Source organism: Carcharodon carcharias, chromosome 10 (genome assembly GCF_017639515.1).
Source record: "Carcharodon carcharias isolate sCarCar2 chromosome 10, sCarCar2.pri, whole genome shotgun sequence".
Classification (NCBI taxonomy): Eukaryota; Metazoa; Chordata; class Chondrichthyes; order Lamniformes; family Lamnidae; genus Carcharodon; species Carcharodon carcharias.
In genome coordinates, this window is record NC_054476.1 from 104,553,803 (window position 1) to 104,571,536 (window position 17,734).

Here is a 17,734-nt window from a genome sequence, read left to right on the forward strand (position 1 = left end):
GTTGTGGGGAAGGTGCTAGAATCGATCATTAAGGAGGTTATAGCTGGTCCACTTAGAAAAACTCAAGGTAATTGGGCAGAGTCAGCATGGTTTTGTGAAAGGGAAATAATGTTTAATAATTTATTGGAGTTCTTTAAAGGAGTAACATGCGTTGTGGATAAAGGGGAGCCTGTAGGTGTGCTGTACTTGGATTTCCAAAAGGCATTTGATAAGGTGCCACCTCAAAGATTATTGCAGAAAATAAAAGCTCATGGTGTAGGAGGTAACGTATTAGCATGGATAGAAGGTCGGCTAACTGGCAGAAAACAAAGTATGCATAAATGGGTCATTTTCTGATTGGCAGGGTGTGACAAGTGGAGTCCTGCAGGGATCTATGCTGGGGCCTCAACTTTTTACAATTCATATCAATGACTTAGATGAAGAGAGTGAAGGCATGGTAGCTAACTTTGCAGATGACACAAAGATAGCAAAGAAACTATGTTGTGAAGAGGACATAAGGAGTTGCAGATGGATACAGATAGGTTGAGTGAGTGGGCAAAAATCTGGCAGGTGGAGTATGATGTGGGAAAATGTGAAGTTGTTCACTTTGGCAGGAAGGATAACAAAGCAGTGTATTACTTAAATGGATTCTTATATTTCAATAAGATCACCTCTCATTCTTTTAAACTCCAATGAGTACAGGCCCAACTTACTCAACCTCTCCTCATAAGGAAATCCCTCCATCCCCAGGACCAACCTAGTGAACCTCCTCCGGACTGCCTCCAATGCCAGTATATCTTTCTTTAGATAAGGGGACCAAAACTGTTCACAGTATTCTAGTATTCAGTGGTGCAGAGGGATCTAGGTGTTCCAGTGCATGAATCACAAAAAGTTAGTATGCAGGCACATCAAGTGATTAAGGCGGCAAATGGAATGCTATCCTTTATTCCAAGAAGAATTGAATATAGAAGTAAGGATGCTACGTGGCGAAGATCAGTGGTAAGCCAGAGGATTGGGAAAGTTTTAAAAAACCAACAGAAGATATCCAAAAAAATAATAAAGAGGGAGAAAATAAACTTTGAGGGTAAACTAGCAAGTAATATAAAAATGGACAGTAAGAGCTTCTTTAAATATATAAAAAGAGAGGCGCCAAAATGAACATAGGTCCCTTAGAGAATGAGGCTGGGGAAATAATAATGGGGAACCAGGAAATGCCAGAGGAGTTGAATAAATACTTTGCATCAGTCTTCACGGCTGAAGACACTAATAGCATACTAAAAATGCTAAATAATCATAGGGCAAAAGGGGAGATAAGAGTCAGGATGGCTTCATGAAGGGGAAATCATGCCTGACAAATTTATTAGAATTCTTTTGAGGAGGTAACAAGCAGGATAGATAAAGGGGAACCAGTAGACGTAATATATTTGGATTTCTAAAAGGCGTTCTATAAGGTACCACACAAAAAGCTACTTAATAAGATAAGAGCCCATGGTGTTGGGGGTAGAATATTAGCATGGATAGAGAACTGACTAACCAACAGAAGACAGAGTTGGGATACGGGGGGCATTTTCAAGAAGGCAATCTGTAACTAGTGGAGTGCCACAATGATCAGTACTGGTGCCACAATTATTAACAATATATATTAATGACTTAGATGAGGGGAATTAATGTGCCATCGCCAAGTTTGCAGATGACACAAAAACAGGCGGAAAGGCAAGTGGTGAGGATGACAAAGAGTCTACAGAGGGATATAGACAGGTTAAATGAGTGGGCAAAAACTTGGCAGATGGAATACGTGGAAAAATGTGAGATTATGCACTTTGGCATGAAGAATGAAGGAGATGAATATTACTTAAATGAAGAAAGCTACAGCACAGAAGGATTTGGGGCTCCTCGTGCATGAATCCCAAAAAGCTAGCATACAGGTCCAGAAGGTAATAGGTAAGGCAAATGGAATGTTGGGCTTTATTTCAATGGGAATGGAGTATAAAAATAGGGAAGTCTTGCTAAAACTATACAAGGCACTAGTTAGACCATACCTAGAATACTGTGAACAGCTTTGGTCCCCTTTTCTAAGGAAATATATACTGGCATTGGAGGTAGTCCAGAGGAGGTTCACTAGGTTGATTCCGGATATGGAGGGATTTTCTTATGAGGAGAGGTTGGATAGGTCGGGCCTGTACTCATTGGAGTTTAGTAGAATGCGAGGCGACTTTATTGAAACATAAAAGATTCTTAGGGGGCTTGACAGGGTAGATGCTAAGAGATTGTTTCCCCTTGTGGGAGAGTCTAGGACCAGAGGGCATAATCTCAAAGTGAGGGGCTGCCCACTTAAGACAGAGATGAGGAGAAATTTCTTCTCTCAGAGGGTAGTCAATCTGTGGAATTTGTTACCACAGAGGGCTGTAGAGGCTGGGTCATTAAGTACATTCAAGGCTGAGAGAGACAGATTTTTAATCAGTAAGGGAATCAAGGGTTAGGGGGAAAAGGCAGGAAAGTGGAGTTGAGGATTATCAGATCAGCCATGATCTCATTGAATGGCGGAGCAGATGCAATGGTCCAAATGGACTACTTCTGCTCCTACGTCTTTTGGTTAGAGGACTGGAGAATTGCAAATATTACACCCTTGTTCAAAAAGTTTGTAAGGATAAGCCAAATGACAACAGGTCAGTCAGTTTAACCTTGGTCATGGGGAAGCTTTTAGAAAAAAATAATCCGGGACAAAATTAGCCATCATTTGGACAAGTGTGGTTTAATCCAGGAAAGCCAACATGGATTTGTTCAAGGCAAATCATGTTTAGTTAACTTCCTTGAGTTCTTGATGAGACATCAGAGATGGTTGATGAATGTAACACAGTTGATGTGGAGTACATGGACTTCTAAAAGGCATTTGATGATATGTCACATAACAGACATGTCAGCAAGTTGAAGTCAATAGAATTAAAGGGACGTTAGCAACATGGATACAAAGTTGGCTGAGTGCCAGGAAACAGAGTAGTAATGAATGGCTGTTTTTCGGACTGGAGGCAGTGGAGATCCCCAGGGGCCAGTACACGCTTCTCTTGATCTATATTAACGGCTTAGGTGGTCTTGTGGTGCAGTGGGTAGCGTCCCTGCCTGAGCCAGAAGTTCCTGGCTCAAATGCCATTCAAGGACTTGATGGCCGAAGAAGGTATGTTCATAACATGGCCAAACAGGTTGAGTATCAACTTCTAAATCCTTCCAACGTAAGCAATGGCAGGTGGTAAGAGAGGGGGAGAATCCTGGTAAGTCATATGACTGAAAGAAATTGGAACCTCTATCGTCACCATCAATAGCTTCAGGCTACAGCATTCATGTAAAAGCGTATGTTGCCACAGAAACTCTGACTCCTTGAGGGGCCAGCTGGCTCAGTTAGCTTGACAGCCGATGTGGATCAAATTGATGCCAACAGCTTGATCAATCCCCGTTCTGGCTGGGCAAATTTGTGGTCCTGCTTCCTTGCCCGACCCATGGTAGAGACTGCGGCACTGCGAGTCGCACCCGTCTTCAGGCAGAGAATTCATGAAGAATTAGTGACCTAGACTTGAGGACACAATTTCAAAATCTGAAGATGACACAAAACATGGAAGTATTCTGAACCATGAGGAGGATAGTGATAAACTCCAAGATGGCAAACAGAGTGGTGGAATGGATAAACATATGGCAGATGAATTTTAATACAGGGAAGTATTTGGTATGAAGAACAAGGAGAGACAAAAGAACTCAAGGGCACAATTCTAAAGGGGTGCAGGAACAGAGAGACCTAAGATATAAATGCACAAATCTTTGAAGATAGCAGGGCAGGTTGAGAAAGCAGTTGATAAGGCATGTACGATTCTGGGCTAAAATTCTTAAAATAGAGTACAAAAGCACCTTTATAAAACATTGTTTCGGCCTCAACTTATTTACAATTCTGGGCACTGCACTTTAGGAAGGGTATGAAGGCTTTAGAAAGGGTGCAGAAAAAATTATAGGAATGGTTTCTGGGATGATGGAATTCAGTTATATGTATAAATTGGAGAAGAAAAGGTTAAGAGGCGATTTAACACAAATTTTCAAAATAATAAGGGGTCTAGACAGAGCAGATGGAGAGAAATTGTTCCCATTGGCAGAAGGGTCAAGAGCCAGAGGCACTGTTTTAAAGTGATTGGCAAAAGAACCAATGATGACGTGAGGAAAAACATTTTCCATGCAGTACCCGGTTAGGATCTGGAATTCACCACCTGACAGTTTGTGGAGGCAGGTTCAATCGCGGTTTTCAAAAGCGAGTTGGAGAAGAATCCAGGAGAAAAAATATTGCAGGACTACAGGAAAAAGGAAAGGGAATGGGTTTTGCTGAGTTACTCTTGAGAGCCAGCACAGACTTGACAGGCTGAATGGCTTCCTTCTGTGCAGTTACCATTCCGTGATTGCATGACTTGGCACGAAAAAGGAGGGTAGAAAACAAGAAACCAAAAAAACAAAATAAATGGCAACAGAGAAATTGCAATGAATACTGAGCCTTACCTGCTGGTAACCCGTGCTTTATGATTGAACAATCCATCTGCACTGTCAATCCAGGAGGATCCACGCAGGACATACATTTTCTGAGCATCAGCCTTTACAGAGAGGCCTGGTGGAGAGTATTCAGAGTCTGTCCATTCCCATACATTTCCCAGCATGTCATAGAGACCTGAACAAAGAGCACAAACCACAGCTTCAGTGCAAATAACAAGTTCAATCTCAATGATCCATCTTTCAATAAATCTGCCACTGACGATCACAGAAATGAGTATTTTTCAGTTAGATCAATTCTTCATTTTTTGGAATCATTAAGTTCTAAACCCTGCGATCTCACTTTCCATATGAAAATACCCATTATAACCGCTGGGGAAGTGACCCTCTGTGTGCAAAGTGGAACTACATTATAAACCTGCTCAGAAACAATGCAGTTACAACAATAACCTACATTTCATTTAGAAATGTCTCATGGTTGTCAGCAAGGGTAATGGGGTAGGGAATAGGCTGTCGCAAGGGAAGAAAGCAATGAAATGGATAAAATAAGCAATAAGCCATGGTGGGAAAGCTGGAAGAGATCAATGGTTTGGTGGAAGCAATTTTTTTGCTGTAATTTAAGGTGTCTGAGATGGGTAGCGCTGTGCTGCAAACACAAAATGCTGTGGTGGTTGGTTCTTACCATAGTTATTCTGCGGTGGAAATGCATTTACAGGAGATACACCATGATAACCATCTTCTGCTGTGTCCTGATCTGGAAATTTTCCCTGTAAAAGACATATCAAGAAACAACACACTGTACACCATAATGAGAACAGATTGGTGGGTAACAAAAAGGAACACAAGTCTTTTGTAAACATATAAATAGTAAAAGGGTAGTCAATGGAAGAATGGGAATGAATAGAGACTAAAAACAAAATCTTGTGAAGGTAGAGGACATGGCTGAGGTGCAAAGTGAGTACTTTGTGTCTCTCTTCACTGCAGAAGAGGATGCTGTCACTAACAGTAAAGGAGGTAGTGGTAGAGAAACTGGATAGGATAAAAATAAATAAAGAGCAGGGACTTAAAAGGTTAACAGTCCTCAAAGTAGAAAAGCCACAGGTCTTGAAGGGATGCATCCTAGGTTATCGGGGGGAGTAAGGCTGGAAATTGCAGAAGGTCCAGACACAATCTCCTAAACCTCCTTAGGGGGTGATCCCAGAGGACTGGAGAATTGCTAATGTTGTATCATTTAAAAAAGGGAGAGTAATTAAATCTAGTAGAGACAGGACAGGCAACCTAACATTGGTAGTGGAGAAACTCAAAGGAAAAAATGTACTTACTCTTGGAAAATAAATGACAGCCATGTTGAATGTGAAATGTGTCTGACAAACTTAGAATCTTGTAGCACAGATGAAGGCCATTCTTTGAAAGATCTGGCCAGATTAGACTCATACACCAGCTTCATTCACATAACCCTGCAAGTTAGTCCTCTTCAAATAGAAGTCTAATTGCCTTTTGAAAATTCCTATCTGATTCTGTCATTCTTATCGGTAATTATTACAAATCCATGACCAATGGTCATCACCCACTTGCGAGAAGAAATAGTTTCTCCAGATTTGCTCTTTAAAATGCCTCAATTTTGAATTATTAAGTTTCCCCTTTACAAAAACAGAATTACCTGGAAAAACTCAGCAGGTCTGGCAGCATCGGCGGAGAAGAAAAGAGTTGATGTTTCGAATCCTCATGACCCTTCAACAGAACTGGGTGAATCCAAGGAGAGGGGTGAGAATTCACCCAGTTCTGTTGAAGGGTCATGAGGACTCGAAACGTCAACTCTTTTCTTCTCCGCCAATGTTGCCAGACCTGCTGAGTTTTTCCAGGTAATTCTGTTTTTGTTTTGGATTTCCAGCATCTGCAGTTTTTTGTTTTTATCAGGTTTCCCCTTTACCTTCTCAGCTCTAAGGAGCACATTCACTACTTCTCCAATCCACCCATATAACTGAAGCCACTCATCTCTGGAATCATCTTGGTAAAATCTCTTTCTACCCTCTCCAAGGTCTTGACATCCTTTCTGAAGTGTGGACAATACTCCCAGCTGAGGCCCAATAGTTAAATGTAAAGGTTCAGCATGACTTCTATGGTGTTGTATTCAATTATTCTATTTACAAAGCTAAGTGCCCCATACAATTTCTTAGCCACCTTAACAATATGCCTTCCACCTTCATGGATTTGTGAATATGCCCAAGGTCCCTGTTCTCTTGCAATCCCTCAAAATAGTACCAATGACCCATGTTGTTTCTCCCAAAGTGCAACACTTCAAACATATCCACATTAATTGCACCGGCCACGTGTCAGCCAACCTCACCAGCCAGTCTATGTCCACCTGAACTCTTGTTATTATCCTGTTCACTAAGCATAGCAACTTACTAAATAGATTATCCCCAAACTTTTCTGATCCTTTCTATTTTTGGCCTATCCAATATCTTCACCCCTCCTCTAGTGTGACAATATCTTAATTTTCTTTTGTCAAGTACTCATTCAGATGCAAACTACTCATTCCATACTTCAGTAATGTTCACTGCCTCCAAAAGATTTTCATTTTTGCCCCAAATCAGTCCTACCAGTCCTTTAACTTTCCTTTTACATTTTCTGTTTTTAAGGAATTTTTTGTTCCTTTCCTCTTAACTGCTAATATTTTCTCATACTCTCTTTGCCCTTCTTAGACCCTGTTTCAATTTCCTCTGACAGAACTTGATGAGTTCTTTAAGGAAGTAACAGAGAAGATTGAGTACAGTTTGGCTGATGTTGAGTATCTGGACTTGCAAAATGTGTTTGATAAAGTGCCACATAATGAACTTATTGGTAAACATGAGTTAAACAGATTTTGCAGCCTAGATAAAAAACAGCTACAAGTCAGAAAGCAGAGCGAAGTGGTGAACAATTCTTTTTTTAGACTGGAAGGAAGCATACACTGGTGTCCCCTCACCACTGGTGCCTATGTTAGGATCATTGTTCTTTGTGATGTATATTAATGTCATGGACTTGGGTATACAGAGCATCATTTCAAAGTCTGCACAGTGCAGTAAATTTGGAACTGTAGTAAACAGTGAGTAGGACAGTAGGACACCTCAGAAGGATGTAGACAGACTAGTAAAACAGGTAGACACGTGACACATTAAATTTAAGTTAAAGAGTTGCGATGTGATACATTTTGAAAGGATGAGTAAAAGCAATTTGAACTAAGTGGTGCAATGTTAAAGGTGAACAGAAACAGGCCGGTTTCAGGCAAGGGGGCGGCGGTACCTCCACTGGGTGGTCCCATGTCCATCGAAGGAGGCACCCCCACCCCCTTTAACCCTCCCTCCACCGCAGCCTCTCAAACCCATTCCCCCAACCCCTTCTACTCCCCTCGCTAGGGCCTGCCACCCAGGCCTGCGATACTGCAGACTTACCTGCCGTCCAGCCTGTATAAGCTCTTCTTCTTTGAGGACTAGTTTAGTGCCAGGAGTGGCCACCGGTTGAATTTGGCGCTGCTGGGACTACAGAGCTATCAGTCATCTGATTGGCTGGCAGCTCTAGGGTGGGATTTCCTCCCCAAATGGGAAAAGTCTCATCCTTAGCCAATTAACACTGCTAAGGATGTTAATTGGCTGCGGGACAAGCGGTATCAGTGGGGATGCATACCCTGCCAACTATCTGGATGGCGGGTCAGGAAACCGCATCATTTAAAAAATCCTGCCCTGGAGTTCAAAAATCAAGAAATTTTGCTAAACTTCTATAAAAACACAGGTGAGGTCTCAGCTAGAGTACAGAGTCCAATTCTGGGCACCATACTTCAGGAAGGATGTCAAGGCGGGTTGAAGGATCAAGTTTGGGTAGAGGTAGCAATTCAATGTGTAGAGTCAAGACAGGAGAGCAAAATAGTCATATGAGAAGCGAGGGTCAGAGAATGGCAGGAAGGGACAGAGAGAAAAAAACCTAAGAAACCTAAACCTACATCAACAGCCAAGACTAGATGTTAACAAAGGTAACAAAAAGACAAAACTGAAGGCTCTCTATCTGAATGCACGTAGCATTCATAACAAAGTAAATGAATTGATGGCCCACATTGAAGTAAATAAATATGATTGGATAGCAATTATGGAGAGGTGGCTACAGGACAACAATGATTGGGTCCTTAATATTGAAGGGTACATGACATTCAAGAAGAATAGGAAGCTAGGTAAAGGTGGAGGGATAGCACTGTTAATCAAAGAGGGCATTGGTGCAATAGTTAGAGATGACCTTGGTTCGGGAGATGAAGATGTAGAATCGCTTTGGGTGGAAATGAGGAATAATACGGAGAAATAGTCATTAGTAGGAGTGGTCTACAGGCCCCCTAACAGCAGCCACAGCGTAGAACAAAGTATTCAAGAGAAGATATTGTGTGCTTGTGATAAAGGGACGGCAATAACCATGGGTGATTTTAATCTACACAAACTGGAAAAATCAGATTAGCAGTAGTAGCCTGAGTGAGGAGTTCTTAGAATGCTTTTGAGATAGTTTCTTAGAGCAGCACATTCTGGAACCAACTAGAGGGCAGGTTATATTAGATTTGGTATTATGTAATGTGACAGGATTAATTAATGACTTCACAGAAAAGGCACCCCTAGGTAGCAGCGACTACAATATGATTGAATTTTACCTCCAATTTCAAAGAGAGAAGAGTGGGTGTAAGACTAGTATCTTAAACGTAAACAAGGGTAACTATGGGGATGAAAGCTGAGCTAGCTGAAGTGAACTGGAAGACTAGGCGCAAGGATAGATCAATAGAGAAGCAGTGGCAGACATTTCACAGAATCACACAATGCAGAAGAGGCCCTTTGGCCCATCAAGTCTGCACCAACACGTGAGAAACACCTGACCTACCTACCTAATCCCATTTACCAGCACGTGGCCCAAAGCCTTGAGGCTATTTTTAAGATTAACATTTAAGGGGATATTTCAGAGTATTCAGAATAAGTACATTCCTACTATAAAGAAAAATTCTAAGGGGCATGAACTCACCATCCATGCTTAACTAGAGATGTTAAGGAAAGCATCAAACTTAAGGAAAAAGCATACAACTCCGCAAAGATGAGTGGCAGGACAGATGATTGGACAGAATATAAAGAATGGCAGAGAATGACTAAAAGGTTAATCAGAAGAAAGAAATTAGAGTATGAGAGGAAGCTAGCTAGAAATGTATAAACGGATAGCAAGAGTTTCTACAGGTATTTAAAAAGGAAAAGAGTAAGTAAAGCGAGTGTTGGTCCTCTAGAGTGTGACAGTGGGGAGTTAATAGTAGATGATAAGAAAATGGCAGAAGAAATGAACAAATATTTTGCTTCTGTGTTCACCATAAACAATACAAAAAACATTCCAGTAATAGCTACAAATTAGGAGGTGAAAGGAGAAAGGAACTTAGTGAAATTGAAATCACTAGAAAAATGGTACTGAGTAAATTGATGGAGCTGCAGGCTGGCAAGTGTCCAGGTCCCGATGGACTACATCCTAGGGTCTGAAAAAGAGGTGGCTAATGAGTAGTCAAGGCACAAGTATTAATTTGCTGAAATTTGCTAGAATCTGGAAAGGTTCCATCAGACAGGAAAGTAGCAAACCCCTCTATTCAAGAAGGAAGGGTGGCAGAAAACAGGAAACTATAGGCCAGTTAGCTTGACGTCTATTGTGGGGAAGTTATTAGAATCGATCATTAAGGAGGTTATAGCTGGACACTTGGAAGAGCTCAAGGGAAGAGTCAGCACGGTTTTGTGAAAGGAAAATCATGTTTAACCAATTTATTAGAGTTTTTTGAAGGAGTAACATGCGCAGTGGATAAAGGGTAGCTGTACTGTACTTGGATTTTCAGAAGGTATTTGATAAGGTGTCACATCAACGAGTTCTAACAGAAAATAAAAGCACATAGTATAGTGGGTAACATATTAGACTGGATAGAAGATTGGCTGGCTGGCAAAATGCACAGGGTATGCACAAATGGGTCTTTTTCTGATTGGCAGGGTGTAGCATCCCAAAGGGGCCTCAACTTTTTACAATTTACATCAATGACTTAGATGAGGGGAGTGAAGACATGGTAACTAAATTTGCAGATGACACAAAGATAGGTAGGAAAGTATATTGTGAAGAGGACATGAGGAGGTTACAGATGGATACAGATAGGTTGAGTGAGTGGGCAAAGATCTGGCAAATGGAGTTTAATATGGGAAAATGTGAACTTGTTCACTTTAACAGGCAGCACAAAAAAGCAGAGTATTACTTAAAAGGAGAACAGCTGCATAATTCTGAGGTGCAGAGGGATCTAGGCGTTCAAGTACATGAGTCACAAAGTTAGTATGCAGGTACAGCATTATTAAAGGATTAAAAGGAAGTGATTATGAAGGCTAATGGGATGTTATCCTTTACTATGAGAGGAATTGAGCATAAAAGTAAGGATGTTATGCTTTAGTTATACAGGGTATTGGTGAGACCACACCTCGAACATTCTATGAAGTTTTGGTCTCCTTATTTAAAGGTTCAGAGAAGGTTTACTGGATTGATACCTGGAATGAGTGGGCTACCTTATGAGGAAAGGTTAGACAGACTGGGCTTATTTCCACTGGAGTTTAGAAGAGGGAGGAGTGATTTGATTGAAGTATACAAGATCCTGAATGGCCTTGACAAGGTGGAGGTCAAAAGGATGTTTCCTCTTGTGGGTGAGTCCAGAACTAGGGGGCACTGTTTTAAAATTAGGGGTTGCCCTTTTAGGACAGAGATGGGGAGAATTTTTTCTCTGAGGATTGTGCAACTTTGGAATTCTCTGCCTCAGAAGGTGGTGGAGGCAGGGTCATTGAATATTTTTAAGGCAGAGATAGATAGATTCTTGTTATGCAAGGGAATCAAAGGTTATCAGGGTCAGATGGGAATGTGGAAGTCGAAATACAAGATCAGTCACGATCTTATTGAATGGTGGAGCAGGCTCAAGGGGCGAATGGTCTACTCCTGTTCCTATTTCTTATGTTACGTTCATATCCCCCACTCTACCACCACCAGCAAGCCAGAAGACCAACTGGGTTCAATGAAGAGTGCAGGATCGCATGCCAGGAACAGCACCAGGCATACCAAAAATGAGGTGTCAACCTGGTGAAGCTGTAACACAGAACTACTTGCATGCTAAACACTGGGAGCAGCATTCTATACAGAGCTAAATGATCCCACAACCAACCAATGGTAGTGATAGCAGGCAGTATATTCAGGAGGAATAGATACTGTTCTCTGCAGCCGTGACAGGGAGCTCCGAAGGTTGTGTTGCCTGCCTGGTACTATGGTTAAGGACATCCCCTTTCGGCTGGAGACGAACTTGGAGTGGGAAGGGAAGCATCCAGTTGTTGTGGTCCATGTAGGAACCAAAGACATGGATAGAACTAGGAATGACATTCTGCTGAGTGTGTTAGGGTCCAAATTAATCCTCAAAATTGCAAACCAAATAATGTCTGGATTGTTCCCTGAGCCACATACCAACTGATCTGTAGTGATCAAGCAGATTACAGAATTAAATGCATGGCTTAAAGAGTGGTGTGGGAAGAAGGGGTTTTGATTCATGGGGCACCAGCACTCAGGGCAGAGAGATGTTCTGTTGGGGTGGACTCCACTTAAATTGGGCTGAGAGCAGTGGTCTATCGAATCATGCAACTAGATCTGTGGATCGGGTTTCAAACAACCAGAGGGAGAGGAGGGAAGAGTGAAGGGGAATTTAGAAATCCAAAAGGAAAAGTTGAGGCAACAGAACAGTGTAGTGATGCAAGTGAAGATAAGCAGAATGGGAAGGAAGGGACAGAGTTTAACAGTAATTGTGCATCATCGAGTAATGTCTATGCAGGGAACAATAGTTTAAAAAAATAAAATTAAAAAGCTCTTTATCTGGGACAGATGCAAGAAGCATCCACAATAAGATAGATGAAGTAGAGGCATAAATAGGGATAAGTGATGGTGACCAAGTTTGGGAAATAAATATTCTAGGGTACACAACACTTCAAAAAGACAGGCAGAATGGCAAAGGAGATGGGGTTGCCCTGAAAGTAAAAGGTAACATATAGACATTAGTGAAAAAGGATCTTGGCTCAGAAGATCAGAAAGTAGTGTCAGTATGGGCAGACAAGAATCTTAAAGCCAATTACATAAGTATGAGGAGAGAGCTGGCTAAGGTTGAGAGGGTAAATGGACCAAAAGGCATGGCAGTAAATAAACAATGGGAAACAATTAAACAAACAATTCAAAACATTCAACAAAAATAATCTATTGAGAAGCAAAAACTCAGCGAGAAAGATCCTGTCATGGTTTATTCAGGAAGCTAAAGAACTATTAGATTAAAAGAAAAGGCTTAAAATGTTACAAACAATAGTAGCAATTCTGAGGATCGGAAGTGTTTTAGAAACCAAAGGGCCATCAAAATAAAAAAGGGGGAAAACAGAATATGAGAATGAATATGAGGCTCTGTGGGCCTTCAGCAGCAGCAAATTAGACAGGAACATAAGATTATAAGAGCTTTTACAAGTATATAAAAAGGAAGAGAGTAACTAAAGTAAACACTGGTCCTTAGAAGCAGAAATAGAAAAAATTATTGGGAAGGAGGAAATGTCAAAGACATTGAATAAATATTTGTCTGTCTTCACAATAGAAGACACAAGTTGTATACCAGGAATAAAGGTAACTTAGGTACTAAAAAGAGTGAGGAAATTAAAATCAGAGAAAAAGTACTGGGGAAAACTAACGGATTAAAATCCAACAAATCCCCAGGACCTGATGGCCTACATTCTGGATCAGTCCCAGCAGATTGAAAATTGGCAAATGTAACACCACTATTCAAGACAGGAGAGAGAAAAAACAGGGAACGACGGGCCACTTAGCCTGACATCAGTCATCAGGAAGTCTTAACAATACACTTAGAAAATCATAGTATAATCATACAAAGTCAACATGGTTTTACAAAAGGCAAATCATGTTTGACAAATTTATCAGAGCAGCGTAGATAAAGCAGGACCAGTGGATATGGTATACTTGGAATTCCAAAAAGAATTCAATAAGGTGCCACACCAAAGATTAATGGGCAAGATAAGGGGTGATATATGAACACGGGTAGAGGATTCATTAAGGGGCCAGGGAAGAAAGATGGCCAATTTGAAAATGACCCATTTTCAAATTGGCAGGCTATGACTAGTGGAGCGCTGCAAGGATCACTGTTAGGGCCTCAGCTAGTTACATCTATATTAATTATCTGAGTAATTACTCAGACCAATGTATCCAAGTTTCCTGACAATACAAAGCTAGGTGGAAATGTAAGCTGTGAGGATGACACAGAAAGGCTGTAGAGATACAGACAGGTTAAGTGAGTGGGCAACAAGATTGAGTTTAATGTGGGGAAGTGTGAGGTTTTTCACTTTGGTTGTTGGAATAGAAAAGCAGAATTTTTTTAAAGGCATGTGACTTGTAAATACAGATGTTCGGAGGAGCTTGGATATACTTGCACAAAGTTAGCATGCAGGTACAACAAATAATTCAGAAGGCAAATGGCATCTTAAGAAGGGGATTGGAGTACAAGAATTAAGAAGTCTCGCTACAATTGTACAGCGCTTTGGTGAAACCACACAGGAATTAAGGAGTAGGCATAAATGGGGCAATTGTGTGCAATTTTGGTCTCGATATTTAAAAAAGGATATAATTGCTTTGGAGGCTGTACAGCAAAGGTTCACTAGATTGGTCCCTGAAATGAAAGGATTGTCCTGTGGCGAGAGGCTGAGTATATTGGCCCTATATTATCTGGAGTTTAGAAGAATGAGAGGTCATCTCATTGAAACATACAAGATTCTGAAGGGGCTTGACAGGGTAAAAATTATTTCCCTGACTTGGGAATCTAAAACATAGGGTACAGTCTCAGGAAAAGGAAACGATCTTTTAGGACTGAGATGAGGGGAAATTTCTTCTATTACAGTCAAGTGAGGAGGTAGAATAGCTCCCCACTTTTCCCATTCCTCGCTTGCTAAACAAATTTGCTGCGGTCAAGAGTACGCTTGCTATTTCAGTGAGTGTTTAACTGTTTAAGTGCTGTGACTGTAAAAGGCACACACATACAGATTTTTTTGTAAGCTTTAAAAGAGAATAGTATTTATTAGAGTCATAGTTATTTAGGGTAGAGGAGGCAGCCATTCAGACTGGTCTGTTATACTTAATATCTCAACTAAATAAAAATTTTTCAGAACTCTCCAGCTCTCTCACGCTTATACATTGAACAGCATGCACGCACACGCACGCAAAACTGGCCTCCTCCTTCTGTTCTCACTGGCTTAGAGAAACGTAATTTCTTAAAACTACAAAAGAGTGTTAGTTGGTTCATCATATGATCTCCCCTCACAAACTGACCAGTTACCCAAACATGGGCATAAGTTGATTCCAGGTCCATCATTTAGACATCTTTAGATTATGGCTGGTAGAGTTTACTTTCTCAGCCAGAGTCCAGTGTCCAAAGTGATTGCATCTAATAGCTTGTTCCACACCCAAGTGATTGTCTGGATGTGTTATGAATGGTTCAGGAGATGGGTTCATTCTTATTCCTCTTTTCCTCAAAGAACTCTATTAAGTTGGTTAAACATCATTTCCCTTTCATAAAACCATGTTGACTCTGCCCTGATGACCTTGAGCTTATCCAAGAGCCCTGCTAAAACTTCTTTAATAATAGCTTCCAACATCCATCACAGGGAAAATGTTAAGCTAACTGGCCTGTAGTTTCCTGCTTTCGGTCTCCCACCTTTTTTGAATAATGGAGTTACATTTGCTATCTGCCAATCTAATGGAACATTCCCCAATTCTAGGGTGTTTAGGAAAATTAAAACCAATGCATCAACTATCTCACTAGATACTTCTTTTAAGACCCCAAGATGAAGTCCATCAGGAGCCGGGCTCTTGACAGCCCGCAGCTCCAACAATTTACTCAGTACCACTTCTCTGGTGATTGTAATTTTCCTGACTTCCTTCCCCACTTCCATTTCCTGGTTTATAGCTGCTTCTGGGATGTTACTTGTATCCTCTATAGTGAAAACTGATGCAAAATACCTGTTCAATTCATCTGCCATCTCCTTGTTTTCCATTATCAATTCTCCAGACTCACGTTCTAAAGGACCAACTCTCACTTTGTTAACTCTTTTCTTTTTTAAATATGTATAAAAACTCTTACTATCGGTTTTTATATTTCTGGGTTCTATCAGGGCAGCAAAGCCCCAGACTTCATTATCACCTATGTCCAAACATGGACAAAAAAAATCTGAATTCAAGAGATGAGGTGCAACTGACTGCCCTTGACATCAAGGAGCCCTAGCAAAATTAAGTGGGAATCGTGGGAAAATTCTCCATTAATTGGAGTTATACCTAGCACAAAGTAAAATGACTTTACTTGTTTGAGGCCAATAATCTCAGCCCCACAACAGCGATGAAGGATTTCCTCAGGTAGTATCCTAGGCCCAAACATCTTCAGCTACTCCATCATAAGGTCAGATGTTGGGATGTTTGATGATGATTGCACAATACTCAGTACCATTCATAGACCTGGACAACGTTCAGGCTTAAGTTGATGAATGGCAAGTAACAATTGCGCCACACAAGTGCCAGGCAATGACATCTCCAACAAACGAGAATCTAGCCATTTCCCCATGATGTCCAATGGCATTAACATCTCTGGATCCCCTATGATCACATCTTTGGGGGTTGGGGGGGGGGGGTGGTGGGTTTAACCATTAGCCAGGAACTGAACTGGATTAGCCATATTTATATACATACATACATACTGTGGCTACAACAGCAGGTCAGAGGCTGGGAATTCTGCGGCAAGTAACTCACCTGACTCCCCAAAACCTGTCCACCACATACAAGGAGTACTCCCCACTTGCCTGGATGAGTGAAGCTCCAACAACACTCAAGTAGCACAACACCACCAAGGACAAAGCAGCCCACTTGATAAATACCCTATCCACCGTCATGAAAATTCACTGACGCACAGTGGCAGCAATGTGTACCATCTACACGATAACACTGCAGCTACTCACCAAGCCTTCTTCAATAGCACCTTCTAAACCTGTGACCACTCCCACAGGCAGCAAATACATGGGAAGTTCTCCTCCAAGTCACACACCACTCTGACTTGCAGCTATATCACCGTTCCTTCGCTGTCACTGCGCCAACCTGGAACACCCATCGTAACAGTACCACGGCTGCACCTACACCAGATGGACTGCAGTTGTTCAAGGCAGCGGCTTACCTTAACTTTCCAAAGAGCAATCAGGACGAGCAATAAATGCTGGCTTTCCCAGCGATGATCAATCCCATGAAAGATGATGATTTTTGGAAACGATCAATGAAAAGGTGGCAGGCTTCAAGGGCAAGATCAGTGTGTTGAGACTAGGTGGAAATATGCATGGACAACAAAGTAATAAAAGTGAGATAGAAAGACTTTTGGGAGATGATAAAAAGGGGGATGAGAAGGAGATTGGAGAATCTAAGCCCAAAGGAATGGGGCAAGAGGAGAAAACTTCCGAAGCTAAGAATACAATTGGGACAAAACTGCAACTTGAAAGGCAAAGTGAGGATACCTAACCAGAACAAATAGAGGTACTGAACCTATCAAGAGGGAGAGAAACAACAACCAACTAAGACCATTATGAAGGTTAGAAGATCAAAGTTTGAAGGGAGGGAGACATAGCTGAAACTGAGAGGAGACTCGGGGGTTAGGGAAGAAAAGATATGGAGTAATGGTCAAAGCAGAGCAGTAGTAGTTCACATGCTTTGTGACGAACTCTGGGCATATGGGTTTTAAGAAGCATTGTGGTCAAGCTGGGCAGCTTGCGAGAGAACAAAATATCAAGTTGACAGCTTAAATCATGTTCACAAAATATTGAAGCAATTTTTTTGCCCAGTTTAACAATAGTTCCTTTGAAAATATATTGAACAGTTTCAGAGTGCATCCTATTCCTAAGTGGCAGTCACTGACTGGATCAAACAGTTTTCGTGTTCAAGTCTGATCAGTTGAATATTTGGCAGATAATCAAAATAGTGCTTATTCGGTCTATCAGTAATTCTTTGTCCTGCAACATGAGCTCTCTGAAGTGGATGCCTTACAAATTTGATGCCTCTGAAGCCACATTTTCAATTGTTACAGCTTTGCAATTAGAAATCGAATGTCTGCTATGTATTCATCAAGTCA

The 17,734-nt window shown here is 41.2% G+C and overlaps 1 protein-coding gene across 1 annotated transcript in view; it reads right to left on the reverse strand.

Moving 5' to 3' along the window:
• Positions 1 to 17,734, reverse strand: part of sumf2 (sulfatase modifying factor 2) — a 59,461-nt gene that overhangs the window by 4,202 nt on the left and 37,525 nt on the right. Inside the window, exons 7-8 of the mRNA XM_041197700.1 lie at positions 5,177 to 5,261; positions 4,507 to 4,672 (exon numbers count right to left, since the gene is read on the reverse strand). Coding sequence (XP_041053634.1) covers positions 4,507 to 4,672; positions 5,177 to 5,261 — 251 coding nt within the window. The remainder of the gene's footprint in view (positions 1 to 4,506; positions 4,673 to 5,176; positions 5,262 to 17,734) is intronic.